The sequence below is a fragment of the Staurois parvus genome, unplaced genomic scaffold (genome assembly GCF_062004578.1).
Source record: "Staurois parvus isolate SC_StPar_1 unplaced genomic scaffold, SC_StPar_1.0 ptg001432l, whole genome shotgun sequence".
Lineage (NCBI taxonomy): Eukaryota > Metazoa > Chordata > Amphibia > Anura > Ranidae > Staurois > Staurois parvus.
The window spans coordinates 4,113,489-4,136,055 of record NW_028319228.1 but is presented as its reverse complement, the minus strand read 5'-3'; the positions used below and the strand labels follow the sequence as shown (position 1 = coordinate 4,136,055).

The 22,567-nt window shown below is 45.2% G+C and overlaps 1 protein-coding gene across 1 annotated transcript in view; it reads left to right on the top strand.

The window, feature by feature from the left end:
* The first annotated feature begins 1,456 nt into the window (after window positions 1-1,456).
* Window positions 1,457-22,567, top strand: part of LOC149436020 (fructose-1,6-bisphosphatase 1-like) — a 46,409-nt gene continuing 25,298 nt past the window's right edge. Inside the window, exon 1 of the mRNA XM_089662128.1 lies at window positions 1,457-1,706. Within this exon, the coding sequence (XP_089518254.1) occupies window positions 1,537-1,706 (170 nt within the window). The 5' untranslated portion in view covers window positions 1,457-1,536. The remainder of the gene's footprint in view (window positions 1,707-22,567) is intronic.

The window sequence follows — 22,567 nt, the reverse complement described above, 5'->3', positions numbered from 1 at the left end:
GAATGGTGCCCCATCATTGGTGTCAGTGGGAGGAATAGTGCCCCATCATTGGTGTCAGTGGGAGGAATAGTGTCCTATCATTCATATCAGTGGGAGGAATGGTGCTCCATCATTGGTGTCAGTGGGAGGAATAGTGTCCTATCATTCATATCAGTGGGAGGAATGGTGCTCCATCATTGGTGTCAGTGGGAGGAATGGTGCCCCATCATTGGTGTCAGTGGGAGGCATAGTGTCCCATCATTCATATCAGTGGGAGGAATGGTGCCCCATCATTGGTGTCAGTGGGAGGAATGGTGCCCCATCATTGGTGTCAGTGGGAGGCATAGTGTCCCATCATTCATATCAGTGGGAAGAATGGTGCCTCATCATTGGTGTCAGTGGGAGGAATGGTGCCCCATCATTGGTGTCAGTGGGAGGCATAGTGTCCCATCATTCATATCAGTGGGAAGAATGGTGCCTCATCATTGGTGTCAGTGGGAGGAATGGTGCCCCATCATTGGTGTCAGTGGGAGGCATAGTGTCCCATCATTCATATCAGTGGGAAGAATGGTGCCTCATCATTGGTGTCAGTGGGAGGAATGGTGCCCCATCATTGGTGTCAGTGGGAGGAATACTATCCCATCATTGATGTGAGTGAAAGGAATAGTGCCTCATTGTTGAATAAGGGCAAGCTAAGGGTCACATCTGGCCCTTGGTCTGTAGTTTGGAGGCCACTGCCCTAGACTAAATAAGCAGTCGACCCTTGCAGCCTCACTGCCAGAGAGGACTTTTTTCCCCAGAGCTGGGCTTTACATCTGAACAAAATCTACCCTTGCAGTGTGGCCCCTGCCATTCATTTAGCCTAGGGGTGCCTGGATATTGTGTATTACCCCATCTCTTGGTCCCCCTGCTATTCTCTGATACCCAAAACAGCTGACTGTGGGAGGAGCCTTGGTGTCACCATGTACAGTGCAGGGCCATTAACCCTTCATTGTACGTAGGAGGTGAGCAGTCATATGGATGGTGGAAGCCTGCTGGAGCCAGGAATGGGGTGTCACCTGCACCCCTAGACTAACCCCTTGCCCTGTATCCATTGCAGAGGCGGCACAGTGTGCTGGGTATGAATGTATTATCATACATGCTGTGTCCCTGTAATCCGCTCCTAGGTGAGAGGATACGCCCTGTACAGACATCCACATGTGTCCAGGGAGGAAAGCTGTTTTCACTCATTCTGGTTGCCTCATCAGAGGACTTTAGTCATGTGGGCAGAGTGAGATGAGGGGGATGGGAAGTACAACTCTGTGCTGACATTTCCTCTTCCACCTCTGGGCTGAACTGTACAAATCAGCAGAAGAAAGTGAAAAGTTTTCCAGTTGTGAGCAGTGATTGGCTGAGAGTCTGTCAGAGTGCCCCGCCCACCTACCTTCCCCTCCAATGACTGTACGATGCGGGAGGTGGGAGTGTCTCCTCTTATAGGAGTGTCACTGTCCGGGATCTGTGCTGACCTGGCCATCCACTTACCTGCCTCTCCTGTGTGCACTCACCGCTCTCCTCACCATGACGGACCAAGCCCCCTTCGACACCAATGTCATCACCATGACCCGATTCATCATGGAAGAGGGCATCAAAGCCAAAGGCACGGGGGAGATGACCCAGCTCCTCAATTCCCTCTGCACGGCCATCAAAGCCATCTCTTCTGCTGTGCGCAAAGCTGGCCTGGCCAACCTGTGAGTATTGTCACCTGTGCGACCTATAAGGGAGGCTGCTCACCTGTGCGACCACTGTGGGTTCCTGTACGTGGGTACTGTCACCTATAGAACACCCGTGCGCCCCTCTAAGTGGGTACTGTCACCTATAGAACACCCGTGCGCCCCTCTAAGTGGGTACTGTCACCTATAGAACAGATGTGCGCCCCTCTAAGTGGGTACTGTCACCTATAGAACAGATGTGCGCCCCTCTAAGTGGGTGCTGTAACCTATAGAGCACATGTGCAGCCCTCTAAGTGGGTACTGTCACCTATAGAGCACATGTGCGCCCCTCTAAGTGGGTACTGTCACCTATAGAACACCCGTGCGCCCCTCTAAGTGGGTACTGTCACCTATAGAACAGATGTGCGCCCCTCTAAGTGGGTACTGTCACCTATAGAACAGATGTGCGCCCCTCTAAGTGGGTACTGTCACCTATAGAACAGATGTGCACCCCTCTAAGTGGGTGCTGTAACCTATAGAGCACATGTGCAGCCCTCTAAGTGGGTACTGTCACCTATAGAGCACATGTGCGCCCCTCTAAGTGGGTACTGTCACCTATAGAACACCTGTGCACCCCTCTAAGTGGGTACTGTCACCTATAGAACACCTGTGCACCCCTCTAAGTGGATACTGTCACCTATAGAGCACCTGTGCGCCCCTCTAAGTGGGTACTGTCACCTATAGAACACCTGTGCACCCCTCTAAGTGGGTACTGTCACCTATAGAGCACCTGTGCGCCCTTCTAAGTGGGTACTGTCACCTATAGAACACATGTGCGCCCCTCTAAGTGGGTACTGTCACCTATAGAGCACATGTGCGCCTCTGTAAGTGGGTACTGTCACCTATAGAACACCTGTGCACCCCTCTAAGTGGGAATGGTCACCTATAGTACACCTGTGCACCCCTCTAAGTGGAACACCTGTGCACCCCTCTAAGTGGGTACTGTCACCTAAAGAACACATGTGCACCCCTCTTAAGTGGGTACTGTCACTTATAGAACACCTGTGCACCCCTCTAAGTGGGTACTGTCACTTATAGAACACCTGTGCACCCCTCTAAGTGGGTACTGTTACACATAGAACATCTGTGCACCCCTCTGAGGGGGTACTGTCACCCATAGAACACATGTGCGCCCCTCTAAGTGGGAATGGTCACCTATAGAATACCTGTGCACCCCATATCGGTGGGTACTGTCACTTACAGGACATATGTGCTTCACTTTGTCTGAGTATTGTCACCTATAGAACATCTGTGCACCACTCTAAGTGGGAATGGTCACCTATAGAACACCTGGGCACCCCTCTAAGTGGGTACTGTCACCTATAGAACACATGTGCAGCCCTCTAAGTGTGAATTGTCACCTATAGAACACCTGTGCACCCCTCTAAATGGGTACTGTCACTTATAGAACACCTGTGCACCCCTTTTTATGAGTATTGTCACCTGTAGGAGATCTGTGCATCTCTCTAAGTGGGAATTGTCACCTATAGAACACCTGTGCAACCCTCTTAAATGGGAATTGTCACTTATAGAACATCTGTGCGCACCTCTAAGTGGGAATGGTCACCTATAGGACAACTGTGCATCCCATGTTGATGGGTACTGCCACTTACAGGACATCTGCGTATCCCTTTGTATGAGTATTGTCACCTATAGGAGATCTGTGCATCTCTCTAAGTGGGAATTGTAACCTATAGAGCATCTGTTCACCCCTATAAGTGGGAATGGCCACCTATAGGACAACTGTGCACATCATATAGGTGGGTACTGTCACTTACACAACATCTGTGTATCCCTTTGCATGGGTATTGTCACCTATAGGAGATCTGTGCATCTCTCTGAGTGGGAATTGTCACCTATAAGACAATTGTGCATCAACACATGTGAATGCTGTCACCTATAGGTAGGACTGCTGTGCATTTCTATATGTAAATATAGTCACCTAAGGTACAACTTTGCATCCCTCAAAGAAGGAACCGTTGCCTATAGGACAATTGGGCAGTATGTTACCTGTTGGTAATCTGTGCACCCCTGTTGGCGAGTATTATAAGGCATCTGTGCAACCCTATGGGTATTGTCACCTATAGGGCACCTCTGCATCCCTGTTAAGGGGTTTTGTTACCAATAGGACAACTGTGCATCCATGTAGATGGGTATTGTCACCTATAGGGCTTTTGTGCACCCCTGTAGATGGGCATTGTTACCTATAGGGCATCTGTGCATCCTTATTGGTGAGTACTATCACATATAGGCATCTTTGCATTCCTATAGGTAAGCATTGTTACCTATAGGGCATCTGCTAATACTTGTTGGTGATTTTTGTCATCTGTAGAGCATCTGTGCATTCCTGTAGGTCAATATTGCCACCTATATGGATTCTGTGAATCCCTGAAGGTGGGTATTGTCACCTATATTGCAGTTGTGCCTCTCCATTAGTGAGTATTGTCACCTATAGGGCATATCTGCATCCTTATTGGTGAGGATTGTCACATATATGCCATCTGTGCATCCCTCTTGGTGATTTTTGTCACTTACAGAGCATGTATGCATTCCTGTAGGTGAATATTGCCAACTATAGGGATTTGGTGCATCCCTGTAGGTGGGTATTTCCAGATTCATGACCATTTATGACATTTAAATTGCACCTTCCACTTATCAAAACTATGCAGCATTTTCAGACATTACGCAATAGTGCCTGCAAACCTACTATTATCTTTCCAGTTTATCCAGGTATCATCATCCCCAAGAGCAGCCAGGTCCTAGGGAATACCAAATTTCTTGGTGAGCTTTAAAGTCGCAGATATGGCCTGTAGAAGCTTGTCTGCTTTTCTAAAAGAGTCTGCTGTGTACAGAGCTCAATAGCTCAAGATACACACAACAGAAAGATCAGACAAAAACCCCATCCTCTCTCCTTCTTGCCTGCTCTGTTCAGGCTATTTGTTATATTGAGTTTGAAAATAACTTGTGCTCTGCTCTCCTATTAGATAATATATAGCGTTCTTAGCGTCAGTGCCATGGGTGCACTGTGTGTTAGCTGTTTATTTTCAAAATAAAAACTGTCTATATGATAGTAAAAGATGTAATATAGGTTTAAAAACCTGAAAAAAATAAATAAAATAATCCAAAAGCATTTTAACTTTCCATTAACCCCTTTCCTCTTGTATCATAATGTTACCAACTATACCATGGATAAAGTGTATTTACATTAGCTGCTGTTATTTGAAACCTATCACATTATTATTACCTATTCATTTAGTTCAATACTTTTTATTTGTGTACAGTATCTTCTGTATGCTTTGTTTATTTGGTGATGTTTGATAATTGGGGGCTATTCTGGGACATTTGGGTGGTGGCAGGTAATTTAGTGGATTTGGATGCATTTTTGTGGTTTTGAATACAATTTGGTAGCCTTTAAAGTGGTTGTCAACCTCAGACATATAATATGAAGAAAGCAAATCCCTCTATTGTGTGTGCTTGTTGTATTACTAAACCCAGGACCCTGCATTCACTATACCTGGTCTCCCACAGTACACGCAACATGGAAATGCAATTATTTTAGTAAATATAAATTGCTAAATACCTTTTCTCCTCAACAGCATATAGCAGTCTTGTGACTTCTATTAGTGTTTTCATTCTTCTCTGACTGTCCTATGAGGCTGCATAACCTCTGACCCTTTGGACAGCACTGATTGGCCCTGTGCTGATCACACGCACCCTCCCAAAGAAAAAAAAACTCTCTAGCAATTCACACCAAACTGAGCATGTGCAGAGTGACTCCTAGAGCTCTGTACTATCAGCAGATAGATGGAGGACAGTAGAAGGGGAGGATCAGAGAAGATAGGATCAAACAGTCTTTTTACACAGTGTGGAGGATTAACCCCTTAAAGTGGAGTTCCACTCACCCTGTAAAAAATTAAAAGCCAGCAGCTACAAAAACTGTAGCTGCTGACTTTTAAAACACAGCCACTTACCTGTCCCTCGGTCCCGTGGTGTGTCCCCTGCAGCCCGTTTCACTGGCCGTCCTGTATTCCAGGAGGCCGGCATCTTCAGTGTGGGCAACCGGCTGTGATAGCTTGTGGCTTCACAGCCGGGTACCCACTGCGCATGCGCGAGTAGCTCCATGAATGGTCCTGTAGTCTTCTGGGACCTGTCATGTGTCTCAAAAGACTACAGGGAGGGAGGGAAGGAGGGAGGGCACCTTCCGTTTCCGATCGCCTAGGCAATTTGACCAGAAGTGGGAGCGGGTACCTGTCAAATTTGGGTACTCCCCCCAAAGGTGCCAATCCTTAATGGGTAGCAGTCCTTAAAGCAGAACTTCCCCTTTTGGGTGGAGCTCCGCTTTAAGTTCCACAGTGAGTATACAGTAGAAGGGGAGGATCAGAGGAGACAGGATCAAACAGCCTTTTTACAGTGTAGAGGATTAACCCCTTAGGTTCCACAGTGAGTATAACAAGCATGCTTTACTGCATATACAGACAGATTTTACTGTTGTGGGTTTAGTAACACTTTAAGAGTGCAATGTTTAATTTCTGCCTGTTACTTTATTCCTCTGCTATCAGCATGAAGCACTTCTAAGTTTTCCTGACACCAAGAGAAAAATGATGACAGGGGAGGGAGCTCCAGCTCTGAAGTGTGTAATTTCAGCTGTCCATTCCCTTTTTTTCTGGACTATCTGACAAGCTTATAAATTCAGCACTTTGAACAGATGTAGAGAAGAGATGACTGTACATAAACAGGTACAACTTGTGCAGGAGGATTTGTTCAATCTCTGTGTGTCACCTGAGGAAAGTCACGTTACTGGGTATACAGTTGTGGCCAAAATTATTCAACCCCCAATGCTGTAAAGGGGTTTAGGGACTATAGTGTACATTTGGAATTGTATTCAGAATCAAATCCTACAAGGACGTTGTAACTACCCAAATGCAACTAAAATGACATCAATTGTTTATGTAATACAGTAGTAAATGGTTCTTATGTGGTTTCTTCATTGCCACAATTATTCAACCCCTTAAAGACTACCACTCTGAAGAACAGAGGTTCATACAGGTGCTTTCCATCAGGTATTGAAAACACCTGTGGATGTCACCGAGCAGCAATCAAGCATAATAAGCACCAATTAGGCAGCTTTAAAATGACTGTGATACTCAGCTCCTTCTAGACATTTACTGGTGTGGTTACAAACATGGTGAAGACAAGAGAAGAGGTGATTTCTCTTCACAGGAAGGGCAATGGCTATAAGAAGATTGCAAAGATGTTAAACATACCAAGAGACACCTTAGGAAGCATCATTCGCAAATTCAAGGCAAAGGGCACTGTTGAAACGCTACCTGGTCGTGGCAGAAAGAAGATGCTGACTTCGACTGCTGTGCGCTACCTGAAGCGTAGAGTGGAGAGAAGTCCCCGTGTGACTGCTGAGGAACTGAGAAAAGATTTGTCAGATGTGGGTACAGAAGTTTCAGCCCAGACAATAAGACGCACACTGCGTAATGAAGGCCTCCGTGCCAGAACTCCCAGGCGTACCCCCTTGCTGTCTCCAAAGAATAAGAAGAGTCGACTGCAGTATGCCAAAAGCCATGTGGACAAACCACAAAAGTTGTGGGATAGTGTTCTGTGGACTGATGAAACAAAATTAGAACTGTTTGGGCCCATGGATCAACGCTATGTTTGGAGGAGGAAGAACAAGGCCTATGATGAAAAGAACACCTTGCCTACTGTGAAGCATGGTGGAGGGTCAATCATGCTTTGGGGCTGTTTTGCTTCTGCAGGTACAGGGAAGCTTCAGCGTGTGCAAGGTACCATGAATTCTCTTCAGTACCAGGAGATATTGGATGGAAACGTGATGCAGTCCGTCACACACCTGAGGCTTGGGAGACGTTGGACCTTTCAACAGGACAATGATCCCAAGCATACCTCCAAGTCCACTAGAGCATGGTTGCAGAGGAAAGGCTGGAACATTTTGGAGTGGCCATCGCAGTCACCAGACTTAAATCCGATTGAGAACCTCTGGTGGGACTTAAAGAAAGCAGTTGCAGTGCGCAAGCCTAAGAATGTGACTGAACTGGAGGCCTTTGCCCATGAAGAATGGGCGAAGATACCCGTAGATCGCTGCAAGACACTTGTGTCAAGCTATGCTTCACGTTTAAAAGCTGTTATAACTGTAAAAGGATGCTGTACTAAGTACTAAGATTGAATGTCACTTGGGGGTTGAATAAAACTGATAATGCTGTGAGCACAGAAAAGACATTTGTGGTTATTTCATTATAACTGTTATGTTATATTTGTCTGACCTACAAGTGCCTCTTTAATGTAAATGTAAGCAAGATGACTGAATGATCAAAAGCAATGTCAAACTGGCCAAAACACTCAATTTCAGTGGGGGTTGAATAATTTTGGCCACAACTGTATGTGAGGGTTTACAACCACTTTAAGGAAGTTGGCTACTTTTAATGTGCAAGCAACTGGATGAGCTGGAAGGGTGTTGATGCATTTGCAAGCAGCTTTGGGGGTGGCAACTGTAGATGATGCATTAGTTTTTCAGGATGTAAGGCACTTTTTCACTATGTAAACCTGCAAGAGGTGTTACTTATTTGAAACTGCTCCCTCTGAACATGCAAAGACCAAAGATATTGGTGTGTTTGCAGGCAATACAGTAAAAAGTAGAGTATTGTTGAGGGACCAAATAATAGTTTGTCAAAGCAGGAGGTAATATTGCAGCATTAACTGCTTCCTGACCGCCCTACAGCAGAAGTACTGCTACAGCGCAGCAGGGATGTGCAAAATTGCGTATATATACGTGATTTTGCATTTCTGGGAAGGGGCGCCCTACCTGCACTGCCATTGGCGGCTACAGATGTCGATCACCGGGTCCCGGCCGGAGATACCCTGCCGGTACCCGGTACCCGGTGATCGCTGAGTATCCCTGACAGGGGAGAGACCTGTGTATGAACAACACAGGACTCTCTCCTGCCAGCAGTAACATGCTGCTGTGTATTTCTCTGCACAGCACAGAAATACACAGCAGCATGTTTCCCTAGTAAAACACACACAGCACACAGTTAACCCTTTGATTGCCCCAGATGTTAACCCCTTCCTGCCCAGTGTCATTATTACAGAGTCAGTACTTTTTATTAACACTGATCACTGTATAAGTGTCACTGGGGATGTCAGTAAAAGTTAGTCAGTTCCCACCCAGTGTCAGAATGCATGCTTCAGTCCCGTTATAAGTCACTGATCACCGCCATTACTAGTATAAAAAAAAAAAATTCCAGTATATGTACCTCCATTTGTAAAAGCTATAACTTTCACGTAAACCAATTATTTACACGTAATGGGATTTTTTTTTTAGTAAAGACGTGTTGCAGAATACATTTTGGCTGAAATTTTATTTTTTAGATTTTTTTTACTGGACATGTTTAATAGCAAAAAGTCAAAAATATAATTTTTTTTTTTCAAAATTGTCGGTCTTTTTTTTGTTTATAGCGCAAAAAAGAAAAATCGTACAGGTGATCAAATACCACCAAAAGAAAGTCCTATTTGTGGGAAAAAAGGACGTAAATTTAATTTATATACAGCATTACATGACCGCGCAATTGTCAGTTAAAGTAACGCAAAAAATCGCAAAAAATGGCCTGGTCAGGAAGGGGGGTAAATCCTCTGGAGGGCAAGCGGTTAAACCTGGAAAGGAAGTTTGATATCCTCTGTGTGAAATGGTTGCCCTGGGAAGGGGGGAGGTGCAGATATTTAGGTGGGCTGGAAAGGTGTTGGTGGGTTTGCAGACAGTATATTGATATACTCCGGTTGCTACACAGTGGTTTCAGCTCACAGCAATGGCCTGGGTTCCATTGGGACAGAAAGTGATAAAAAGTCTTCTCCCCAACTACGAAGCAGACAGCAACAAAAACCTGACAGAGGATCTAGCTCTTCAATCTAAAATGAAGGAAAGATTTGGGTGGAGTTTTACAGAAAACCTTTTCCACGAATGTTACTTGTCAAGGTTCCCAGCTGACTTTTCAGTTAGAGTAGACCATTGGACACCCAGCCAAAACGTATGCTGATGTGCCAGGGCTTGTTACCTTTGGCAGACATGTAGTATTTGCCGATGAAAACATAAGCCTGTAATCGAATTGGGTGTGACTGCAAATGTGATTTTTTTGCAGAGCACTGACAATTCAGAAATGCTTTTTTGTTGCAGAGTAATGCCATTTTGTACAATGCATGGCTTGTCTGTCCCTATGAATTGTCTGATTCTAGTACACGGGTGTCAAACTGGCGGCCCTCCAGCTGTTGCCAAAATACAAGTCCCATGAGGCATTGCAAGATTGACAGTTACAAGCACGACTCCCAAAGGCAGAGGCATAATGGGACTTGTAGTTTTGCAACAGCTGGAGGGCCACCAGTTTGACACCCCTGTTCTAGTAAGTGGTACTCTTAGATTGTAAGCTCCAAGGAGCAGGGCCCGCCTATCCCTCTTGTATTGAACTGTATTGTTGCTGTATTGTCTCCCGTTATATTGTAAAGTGCTGAACAAACTGTTGGTGCTATATAAATCCTGTATAATAATAATAATAATAGTGTTAGCTTAGAGGTCTGTTGTAAATCATCCATATCTAGTGAGAATCCCAGAACCTCCTCAGTGCCCCATCTGACCTTCCTTCCTGTAGAAGTGTGGCTGTTACATGATGCAACACGGTATACATTTGTGAAACTGGCATTACTAAATGCTTTTGTGCAACAAACCTCAGTAAACATACTTCAATAAAAGTCCAAGTTGACCTTTAAAATAAAAATTCCTATGCATTATGCATTCAAGTGTCCCCAATAGATGCAAAATCGCTGTGCAGATTAAAAAAAAAAAAAGGAATTTCTTTGAAATGTCATACCATGAACAGCCTTCCCCATGCCTGTGAGAAAAAACTTCTAATGTGAGTGACCCTCCCTATCTTGCTTTGGTGCCAGGAATCACTGTACATTATTATTATTATACAGGATTTATATAGCGCCAACAGTTTGCTCAGCGCTTTACAATATAACGGGAGACAATACAGCAACAATACAGTTCAACACAAGAGGGTTAGGAGGGCCATGCTCCTTGGAGCTTACAATCGGCATGCCGCCAGTGCCACAGGAACGAACCCCCTGTTGGGTTCAGAAATTGCACAAGTAATGCATTCTTCTTCCCTCTGTCACAGCCATGGCTGAGTGTTAGAGATTCTCTATATAGCCCCACAGAACAGACAATGCACAGTGTTTATTTGCTGCTTCTCTGCTAACAGGAAACAGGAACATTTTTTTTATAGAGAAAAGAGTATTATAGAGTGTTACAGTATCATAGATGGAGCTACAAACCTATAAACACTGCCATCTACTGGTTGAAGAATATATCTGTAGTTGTTGCACAAATAATACATGAACACTGTGGGGTAGATTTACTAAAACTGGAGCACTCAGAATCTGGTACAGCTTTGTATGGTAGCCAATCAGCTTCTATCCTCAGCTTGTTCAATCACGCTTTAGCAATAAAACCTGGAAGCTGATTGGTTTCTATGCAGAAGTGAGCCTGATTTTGCACCTTCCACCTTTAGTAAATTAGCCCCTGTATTCCAACTCTGAGCACAACATTGTGCAACAATGGCGAAGAAAATGCACTGCACATGCATAGATTCTTGAATCCTACAGTGCAGGGGTGCGCACCCAAAGTACGGCACGTGCTGGAATCTAGGCAGCTTTTCTAACAGAATTGGGAAGGGGATACCCAGGCCTACAGTTATGATACTGAAAATAAGATTCTTTTTAAAAAGCTGCACAGTGATTTTTGATTTACTGGGGATATTTGAATGCATGGAGAATTTTATTGGAAAGGTGCGCTTAGTCTTTATGCTTTTAGGATGACAATAAGCAATCTTGATCTTGATCCAGTGATGTGCAGTGGAGTCTCAGCTATTCCAGGACTCCCTATCCTCATTGGTTGAGACAGCAGAGGGAGCAATTGGCTGTTGCTGATGTCATTCACAGCCAGTGAGCCAATGAGGAGACAGAGGAGGCGAGGCTAAGCCGCGGCATCCGTGTGTGAATGGACACCCGGAGCAGCAACTGAGAAGTGCAAATGCTCGGGTGCCCCCATAGCAAGCTGCTTGCTGTGGGGGCACCTGACAAGAGGGAGAGGCCAGGAGTGCTGGGACCCGTGAAGAGGAGGACCCGGGATGCTCTGTGCAAAACCACTGCACAAAGCAGGTAGGTATAACATGTTTGTTATTTTTTTGTTTTTATTTTTTTACATTTAAGCCTTTAGAATCACTTTAAAAGTTAAAGGCCGGTTCACATCAGATGCAGTCCAGTGCATTTTTATTCTGCATCAAAAACACTTGGACGGTGTTTAACATGAAATCGATTAGTTCACACTAGTGCAGTGTGTTCCAATGCAGTCAACAAAAGTAGAGCATTTTGTTTTAGTTTTAGTTGTATTTTAGTCATCTAAAATCTCCAGTATCATAAACAAACAAAAATATTGCTTTTGGACAAACAGAAGTGCAACTTTAAAATATAACAAAGACAAATAACTAAACTCTATTGGCTGTAATGCCATTGCACATATTACCTGAATATAAAAACGTTAACAGTTCTCTGTTAATAATGAGACTAAGTATCAAGTAACCTCTTTATAAATAAAACCAAGTTTAGTAAACAAACAAGAAAATAGCTTTCTGACCACTGTAAGGCTTCATGTAAACGAGCAGCTGCTGAACTCGAGTTTAGGAGCTGCTGGAATTTTTTTGCCAAAGCTCCTAAACGTGACTCCATAAAAGCCTGTGTGTCCATGTACACATAGGCTTTTAGCAGAGTTTAGGAGCTGACATGTTTAGGTGAGGTTAAACCTCCCTCTCCTGAATGTGGAAGAATCGCGTTGAGGATAGGAACGTTTTGACCACTGATTGTGGGAAACCGCAAAACCGCGGTACCGTTTTCCCGTGGCCAGCGGTCAGGGTAGGCTCGTGTACATGGAGCCTTAATTTTGACATCAAGTTTCAATTTAGTTTTAGTCGTAGTCTTTTGACTAAAATGTAATTTTAGTTTTAGTCGTATTTAATCATCTGAATTGTAACTAAATTTTATTTTCATTTAGTTTTCATCACTGAAAACATGCAGCTGACAAAAACTATGACAAAAATATTTTCATTGACATAATGAACACTGCATTTTTTTCTGCATAGAACGCTTCTGGAATGCAAGAAAATGCATCAAAAGCACATCCGAATGCACTGAAATGCATCACAAATGCACCAGAATGCACTTGTCCTTAATTGAGATGAAGAAAATAAGAGGGGGGCAGAATGTATCAAAACGGCACATGCAGAAATGCATCTAGAATGCAGAAATTGTGGTCTGAACTGGCCTTAAGGCTAGTTCACACTAGATGCAGTCCAGTGCGCTTTTTTTCTGCATCAAAAATGCATGCACAGTGTTTTCCGTGTATTCCAATGGCCCTAGTTCACACCAGTGCAGTCAATTCCAGTCAGCTTCTGGTGCAGAAAAAAAAGTAGAACATGCTGCATTTTTTCTGCACAGAACCATACTGGAACATGGCAAACTGCATCAAAACTGCCCTAGAACTGCGTGTGGTGTGAACTGTAAGCAAAAACGTATCCGGAATGTATCCAGAGAGCATTGTTGCAGTGTGAACTGGCCCTTAAAGTACTACTGTACATGTGTATCACTGACAACACCAGCCCAGTACTATGGCGAGTCCTGTTACTCCAGTGACTTGTTTAACCACTTGCCCCCCAGAGGACTCCCCCCCCCCCCCCCCCCCCTTTCCTGACCAGGCCATTTTTTGCAACACAACACTGCATTACTTTAACTGACAATTGTGCAGTCATGCAATGCTGTACATAAATGAAAATTGTCATTTTTTTCCCACAAATGCCCCACTTTTGGTGGTATTTGATAACCTTTGCATTTTTTTTACTTTTTGCTATAAAATATATCCAGTAAAAAAAATTTAAAAATCTAATTAGTTCATAAATTTAGGCCAAAATGTATTCTGCTACATGTCTTTGCTAAAAAAAATCCCAATTTGTGTAAATTAATTGGTTTGTGTGAAAGTTATGGCATCTACAAATGGCGGCATAGATACTGGAATTTTAGCGAGACTGCAGCGGGCATGACACTGGGTGGGAACTGACTAACTGCCACTGACATCCCCAGTGACACCAATAAAGTGATCAGTGCTAATAAAAAGCACCGACACTGTACTAATGACACTGGGCAGGAAGGGGTTAACATCTGGGGCGATCAAAGGGGTAACTGTGTGCTGTTTTACATTATGTGCTGTGTTGTGTTTTACTAGGGAGACATGCTGTTTTGTAAATCTCTGCTGTGCAGAGAAATACAAAGCAGCATGTTTATGCTGACATGAGAGAGACTTGTGTTGTATACAGACAGGTCTCTCTCCTGTCAGCTCTGCCGACGATCACTGAGTCCTGGCCGAGAATCTCTAGCTGTGACCCAGTGATTGACTTGTTCAGCAGCCAATAGCGGCACTGGTAGGGAGTCACGCGCGTGTGCACGCCCCCTACCTGTAGATGCAAATCACGTATATATACATGATTTTGCACATCCCTGCCGCCTTGTAGAGATACTTCTACTATAGGGTGGGGATGGGGGAGTGGTAAAGAATGCTCTGGGGTTGATTTACTAAAATTGGAGAGTACAGAACCTGGTACAGTTCTGTATAGAAACCAATCAGCTTCTAGTTTTTTTACCAAAACTTAATTGAACATGCTGAAGTTAGAAGCACAGCTGCACCAGATTCTGAGTGCACCAGTTTTAGTAAATTATCCCTATAGATCCCATCTGTCACCCTTGGGAAAATATCTTCCCTCCTATAGGAAGCCTTAAATGTATATTAAATATATTTAATCACTTTCGGCCATTAGGTATCTGTATAGGGAAATAATCTGATCAGAAGGTTTTTTAATACATGCTATTAATTGCACACAGTTTAATTATAACATTTAATTGTACATATCTGTATGTTTTTAGATTATAATGACAAGTAAGACTTCCTCGTATCAGCCACAAAATAAAAAGTGTATAGCAGGGGTGGACTGACCATTTGGAAACTCGGGCACTACCCGAGGGCCCGGGGTCAGTAGGGGGCCCCATGAGATGCCCCTGGTACCTTTTTCATAGGCTTTTTTGAGTTTAGGCAAGGACACAGGGGCCCCATGATCCCCTATGGCTTGGGGGCCCCATGAGTTGTCAGTCCACCCCTGGTGTATAGCATAAGTCAGCACAAAGGTATGGGGGGTGTATATGATCCATACTTTGTCCATACTAGACACTAGAAGAGGGAGGTAAGTGTAAGCACAGTCAGTACTTACCTGCCCTGAGCACCCCCACTGCCTGAATTCCTGCGTAGTTTTGATTATCATAGGACTATACGTACTTTCCTGGTTCCCATGTGATAGTGCTCAAGCATGAATAGTGTCACACATAGGTGCTGAACACAGAACTGTAGCGAGGTAGAAAAGTGTAATTTATCCCCCCCCCCCCCCCCCCCCAGAAGTACTAGTACTTTTCCAGGTTGTACTGGTAGGTTGGGGTAGCACAAGAGTGTGAGGACAGTGAGTATTGATTGCTTACTGTGCCTCCCAAAAGCTGTCATTATATTCCTACCATGGACCAAGCAAATGTACATACTGCTCTGTGTGCAAAGTGACACGTTTCAGTGTGCTTTGACGTGCATTGTGCCGTGGTGCTGAAAGGTCCTATTCTACTGACCTGCAAGGCAGTGCATAAAAAAAGCAGCAAGAAGGATGTTTTTCTAACATACTGCACTACAACATGATAGTTGCAAAAAGTCCTATAAAAAAATATTGTTTTTTATTTGTACATGCATTTAAAGTAGAACTAAAGGCAAAACATTTTTTTCCACTTTGTATAAAGTAACAGATTGTAAGCTCTAACAAGCAGCGCCCTCTGTATCCTCTTGTACCGAATTGTATTGTAACTGTAATGTCTACCTTCATTTTGTAAAGCGCTGAGCAAACTGTTGGCACTATATAAATCTTGTATAATAATAATAAGAGTTATAACCCCTGCTAATGGTTTTTTTTGCCATTTAATTCTATTGTGGAGATTTCTCCTCACTTCCTGTCACATAGCCAAACAGGAAGTAAGAAGAAATCTCTCCAAAGTGAGGAAATCACTGGTTGTCACAAGGGTCACCAGACCTGATGTCCCCATTGGAAGATTTCCCCTCTATTCCTGTTCTGGGGACAACCCAAAATTTGTGATTTTTCTTTCACTTTCAGCGATAATGGTAAAGAGGACAAATAGAATGATTGAAACATTCTAAGTGGGACACTGACTGTAATAAAAACCTGACATTAAGCCACTGTGGGCAGCACAGTGGCTAAATGGATAGCACTTCCACCTGGTAGTACTAGCATTATTGGTTCAAATCCCAACCACAGCACCACCTGACTGGAGTTTGCATGTTATCCCTGTGCCTGCGTGGGCTACTTCCCACACTCCAAAGACATGCTGGTAAGTCAATTGGATCCTGTCTAAATTGTCCCTAGTACATGTATTTATGAATGTAAGTTAGGGACCTTAGATTGTACACCCTTTGAGGGTTAGGGATTGATGTGAATGTACAATATATATGTAAAGTGCTGCGTAAATTGACAGCGCTATATAAGTACCCGAAATAAATAAATGTTCTAATCCCTCTCCACTCTATCCAAAACTAAAAGTGCCTGCATTTAGTTTTAAAGTAGAACTAAATGCAACATTTTTTTCTCATTTTAGATATCATAAGGGAGGGTTATAACCCTTGTCAGTTTTTTGCCACCTCCAATTGGGGAGCCTTCTCTTTACTTCCTGTCCCATAGCCAAAACAAGAAGTGAGTGGAAAGTGAAGGAGTCTCAAGGTGTCACCAGGATCACTAGTTTCCCCACTGGAAGATTTCCCCTCTATTCCTGTTCTGAAGACAACCCAGAAATGTGGGATTTTCTTTTACTTTAACCATTTCAATACCGGGCAATTTTACACCTTCCTGCCCAGGCCATTTTTCAGGTTTCAGCGCTCTCACACTTTGAATGACAATTGCGCGGTCATACAACATTGTACCCAAACTAAAATTTTACCATTTTCTTCACACAACTAGAGCTTTTTTTTGGTGGTATTTAATCACCGCTGGGGTTTTTATTTTTTTCTAAATTAACAAAAAAAGACCAAAAATTTTGAAAAAAAACAGGTTTTTCTTTGTTTCTGTTATAAAAGTTTACAAATAAATAATTGTTCTTCATAAATTTAGGCCGAGATGTATTCTGCTACATGTCTTTGGTGAAAATAACCCAAATTAGGATGTATTATTTAGTTTGTAGGAAAGTTATAGAGTTCACAAACTATGGTATATATCTGAAAATTGATCAATCCTGAAGTACTGACAGCCAATCTAATTTCTTGAGGTCCAAGAATGTCAGAATAGTACAGATATCCCCAAATGACCCCTTTTTGCAGAGTAGACAGTCCGACGTACTTCATAAGAGGCATGGCGAGTTTTTTGAAGTTGTATTTTTTTTGTCATAATTTTTCGGAAAATGAAAAAATTTAAATAAATTATTTTCACTATTTTTTTTTTACATACTGTCACCAGTGCAGTACAGCGTCATCATATAACTGGCATGGCGGTGATCAGGGACACTGACTGGTGACAGTATGAAAAAAAAATATATATATTTTTTTTATTTTTTTTTTATTTTTTATTACATTTTTTTTTAAGATTTTATTTTTCATATTTTACTATGACCAAAGTAGTACAATGTTACCATAGTAACATTATACTACTTTGGGGAAGTTATCAGTATTTTTTTTTTTTTTTTACACAATTTGTTTATAGCAAAGAATTAGCAAATAATTACTTTGCTATAAGCAAGCATTTACCTGAATGAAATCGATTCATTCAGGTTTTTTATTTTTTTTTGTGCTTAGCTGTGATTTGGTCACAGCTAATCACATGACATGTGCATGTGATTAGCTGTGACCATTCTAGGCACTGCTAGGCACTAGTATACAATGGATGGCATGAATGAAGCCATCCATTGTATACAACTGTCATGTGACCTGCTGTGATTGGTCACAGCAGGTCACATGGTACCAGCAACGGGGGCCGGTACTCAGATCTGTCATCGGCCGTGTCCGAGGTACACGGCTGGTGACAGATCGCGCTGCTGCGCGGCTCTGCATTAGCGCAAACTGCGCATGTGCGGGAGCATGCCAAATGGCGTGCACCCGGAATGCCGAAGCACTTTTGAAGCCGCCAAACGGCCATTGGCCGGGCGGCTAATGGTTAATTCTCAATGATAATGGTAAACAGGACAAATAAAGAGCACAAATCTCCCTAGTGGGGGCACAGATAGCAATACAAAACTGACAGGTGTTCTAATCCCTCAACACTCTTTCCAAAACTAAATAAATAATTTGCCTTTAGTCATACTTTAGAGGTGAGCAGTGGGTGGTTAATGTGAAGCTATACGTCACATAACCCTCACCACACTGTATGCTCAATGTGCAGCAATGTGTGCGCAAACAGAGTTCCACAGTCAGAAGTATGTAATGACACAGTTTACAGAGTGCAGTGGTCAGGAGTATGCAACACACAGTCTAGTGTAAAGAGAGCAGGGGTAAGAATGATATAATGTATCATGCAGCACACAGGGTAGTGGATAGGAGAATGCAACGAACAACACAGCCTACAGATTTCAGCAGGATTATGTAATGTACAGCACACATTATGTTATGATCCGCCAGGTGGTGCCTCAGGCTGCCAACTGACAGACCTACTCAGAGCGTGGGGTCTAAGCCCGGGCTGTGCTTTCACCAGAGCCCCTGATGGTGGGGATGGACTTGAAACAGTCCCGGGCCAGGTCACGACCTCCGAGCAGGCCCGCCAGTGGCTGAGGAGACCCTTGGGGACAGGTACCGGGAGAGCCAGATATGAAGAGGATGGCGGCCCCAGCAGGGTAGTAACGGATCGTGGGCCCGTGAGGGTAAGCGGGGTACAGAATCGGTAGGCGAGAGTAGTCGGGTCACACGCAGGGTCAGCAGGGAAGTCAATCCGTAGAATGGTCAGGGTAATCCGGGTCAAACGCAGGAGCAGGCAGAATAGTCAGGACAATCCGGGTCAAACGCAGGAGCAGGCAGAGTAGTCAGGACAATCCGGGTCAAACGCAGGAGCAGGCAGAATAGTCAGGGTCAATCAGGGTCACAAGATAGGTGCAGGAACTCAGGATCACAGAAGACCTTGCGGCAATCTGTGACAGTGCAGGGCATCTTTAAATAGTGCGCCCTGCACTGTCATTGGCCGGCTAGGACGCGCCCCCGGCTGTCATTGGACGCCTGAGGCGCGCCCGCGGCTTCTACTGCGCATGCGCGGCGTCCTGTCAGCCGCGGCTCGCCGGGACCTAGTGCCCGTGTCCCGGCGCAATCCGCCGCCACTGCGCATGCGCGAGGGACGGAGCCGCGATCGCGGACCCTGGAGCCATGGTCCCTGACATTGCCCCCCCCCAATGGGCACCCTCCGGGAGCCCCACTGATCTCTCCACCGCCGGTGAGCACGAAAAAACTCCCGGATGAGCCTGGGCGCATGGACGTTCTGGGCGGGTTCCCATGAGTTCTCCTCAGGGCCATACCCCTTCCACTTTATCAGGAACTGTGTCTGGCCCCCCCTCCTTCGGCAACTGAGGATAGTCTCCACTTCAAATTCCTCCTGGTCACCTATAGTGACTGCCTCGGGAGGTCTGGATTCACGGTCCGGGAAGGGATCCGGTCTGGATGGCTTCAGGAGAGATACATGGAAGACCGGATGTATCTTGAAGGTCTGCGGAAGCTCGAGCTCGTAGGCCACCTCGTTAACCACTCGCTTTACCGAAAAGGGGCCGATGAACTTGGGTCCCAGCTTCCTTGAAGGACATAGCATCTTCAAGTTGGTTGTTGCTAGCCAAACCTGATCCCCCGGTTGAAGCAGTAATTCTCCTCTTCTCTTTCTGTCGAATGCCCTCTTACTGTCCTCTTGGGCTTTAGCGATGGCTTCCTGAATTGTCTTGTTATTGACAGAAAAGAAGTTCAAGATGTCTTGAGATGCTGGTACCGGATTCTCAGGCATCAGATCAGGGAGGAATGTGGGATGATACCCATAATTGGAAAAGAACGGGGATTGACCCGTGGCTGAGTGACTCGAGTTGTTGTACGCGAATTCCGCGGAAGGCAGCAACGACAGCCAGTCGTCCTGAAGGTAGGATGTGTAGCACCGTAAGTACTGTTCCAGCGTCTGGTTTGTTCTCTCAGTTTGGCCGTTGGTCTGTGGATGGTAGGCGGATGAAAGCGACAGCTTGATTCCCAGCGATTTACATAAGGCGTTCCAGAACCTGGAGGTGAATTGGACCCCCCGATCTGATACTATATCTTTGGGAACACCATGAAGCCTAACCACTTCCTTGATGAAGGTCCGTGCCGTTTCCGGTGCTGATGGGGTCTTCTCCAGGGGCACGAAATGTGCCATCTTTGAGAAGCGGTCAACGATCACCATTATTGCAGTGTAGCCCTGGGATGGTGGAAGTTCGACCACGAAATCCATGGCTATCATTTGCCAAGCCCGCTTGGGTATGGGTAATGGACGTAACAATCCCCATGCCCTGCTCCTGGAGGGCTTGTTCCTTTGACAGGTGGAACACGTTCGGACGTACTGCTCACAATCCTTGATCATGTCTGGCCACCAGAACGAGCGCCGTAGCAGATCCAGCGTCTTCGTTACCCCGAAGTGGCCCGCCATAGGATGGTCGTGGCAGTGCCCTAGGACCAGGGTTCGCACTTCTTCTGGGACCATGATCCGGTCTTCCTTCCAAATTAGCCCACCGTGGCTCTGGAGGGGTGATTCAGACGGAACTGGTAGTCCCACAGAAGCATCAAGAAGTCGGGAGCGAAGTTCCGTTTGTAGAGCGAGGAAACTCCCAGAAGGTAAGATGGTGTCAGGTAGCACAGCGTCGTCGGGGTCCTCAAACATGCGGGACAGAGCGTCTGGTTTAGTGTTCTTAGTACCGGGTCGGTACGTTATATGGAATGAGAATCGAGAGAAGAAAAGCGCCCATCTCGCTTGGCGAGGTCTCAGTCGTTTTGCCGTTCTCAAATATTCAAGGTTTTTGTGATCTGTGAATATTAGGATTGGGTGTGGGGCTCCTTCCAGTAAATACCTCCATTCTTCAAGAGCAGTTTTAATGGCCAGGAGCTCCCGATCTCCAATCTCGTAGTTGCGTTCCGCTGGAGTCAACTTCCTGGAGAAGAACGCCACAGGGTGCAGAAGTTCCTTGGTGCCACTCCTTTGGGACAAAACCGCCCCTACAGCATTTTCGGAGGCGTCCACTTCCAACACATATGGGAGAGAAGCATCTGGATGGCAGAGAATGGGAGCAGAGGTGAACAATTCTTTGAGCTTTTCGAAGGCTGTCTGCGCTTCGGGAGTCCACTTAAAGCGGACCCCTTGTTTCGTCAGTTGCGTGATCGGGGAGACCAGACCGGAGAAGTTCCTAATAAACTTCCTGTAAAAGTTGGAAAAACCGATGAAACGCTGTACCCCCTTTTTATCGGCGGGTATTGGCCAATCTAAGATCGCCGTGACTTTCTGGGGATCCATCGCGACCCCCGCGGAAGAGAGAACCAGTCCCAAGAATGTGGTTTTGTGCTGTTCGAAACAGCACTTTTCTGCCTTTGCGTATAGCCCGTGTTGACGCAACCGTTCTAATACCCGTATCACATGACCCCGATGAACCTCCAGTGAAGGGGAAAAAATTAAGATGTCATCCAAATAAACCACCACAAAAATATCAAGAAGGTCACGAAAAACATCATTGATAAAGTGCTGAAAGGTCGCCGGTGCATTACAGAGCCCGAACGGCATCACCAAGTACTCGTAGTGACCGAATCTCGTACGGAACGCCGTCTTCCACTCATCCCCCTCCCTGATACGGACAAGGTTATAGGCCCCCCGCAGGTCTAATTTAGTGAATATCGTTGCTGATCTCAATCTCTGGAGGAGCTCGGGGACTAGGGGTAAAGGATAACGATTCTTTACCGTTATTTTGTTCAGGTCACGGTAGTCTATGCAGGGCCGTAACGATTTGTCCTTCTTCTCTACGAAGAATAACCCGGCCCCGGCTGGGGATGTGGATGGACGAATAAATCCCTTCCGAAGGTTCTCATCAATGTATTCCCTCAGTACTCCTGATTCTGCTTCGGACAAGGGAAAGATACGGCCGAAAGAGATTTCAGATCCGGGTAGGAGGTCTATGGGGCAGTCGTAGGAACGGTGCGGAGGGAGAACGTCAGCTCCTCGCTTACTAAAGACGTCTAAGAAGTCATGGTAGGCCGGGGGAATAACCTGGGAAAGATCGGTGTCACCATCCAAGCACAGGAGGAACCGGGGAACCACGGATCCTGTGACGTGGCAGTGATTTAAACAATAGGGTGAGCAAAATTGAACTGTTCCCTTTTCCCAGTCAATCTGGGGGTTATGGGCCCTCAGCCAAGGGAGGCCCAGAATGACTGGAAAAAGGGGGGATGCGATGGCATCCAAACGGAGGAACTCCTGGTGATGGTCTGCCATTGTGGTGAAAATGGGTGGTGTCTCCTGGTCCACCACCCCTGATTTTATACGAGACCCATCTGCCAAGAAGATGTTGAACCCCCTTTCTTTGGTCTGGAGAGGGATTTTTTGCCGGTGGGCAAAAGTCAGATCGATGAAGCAACTACAGGCTCCTGAGTCAACGATTGCGGTCACCGA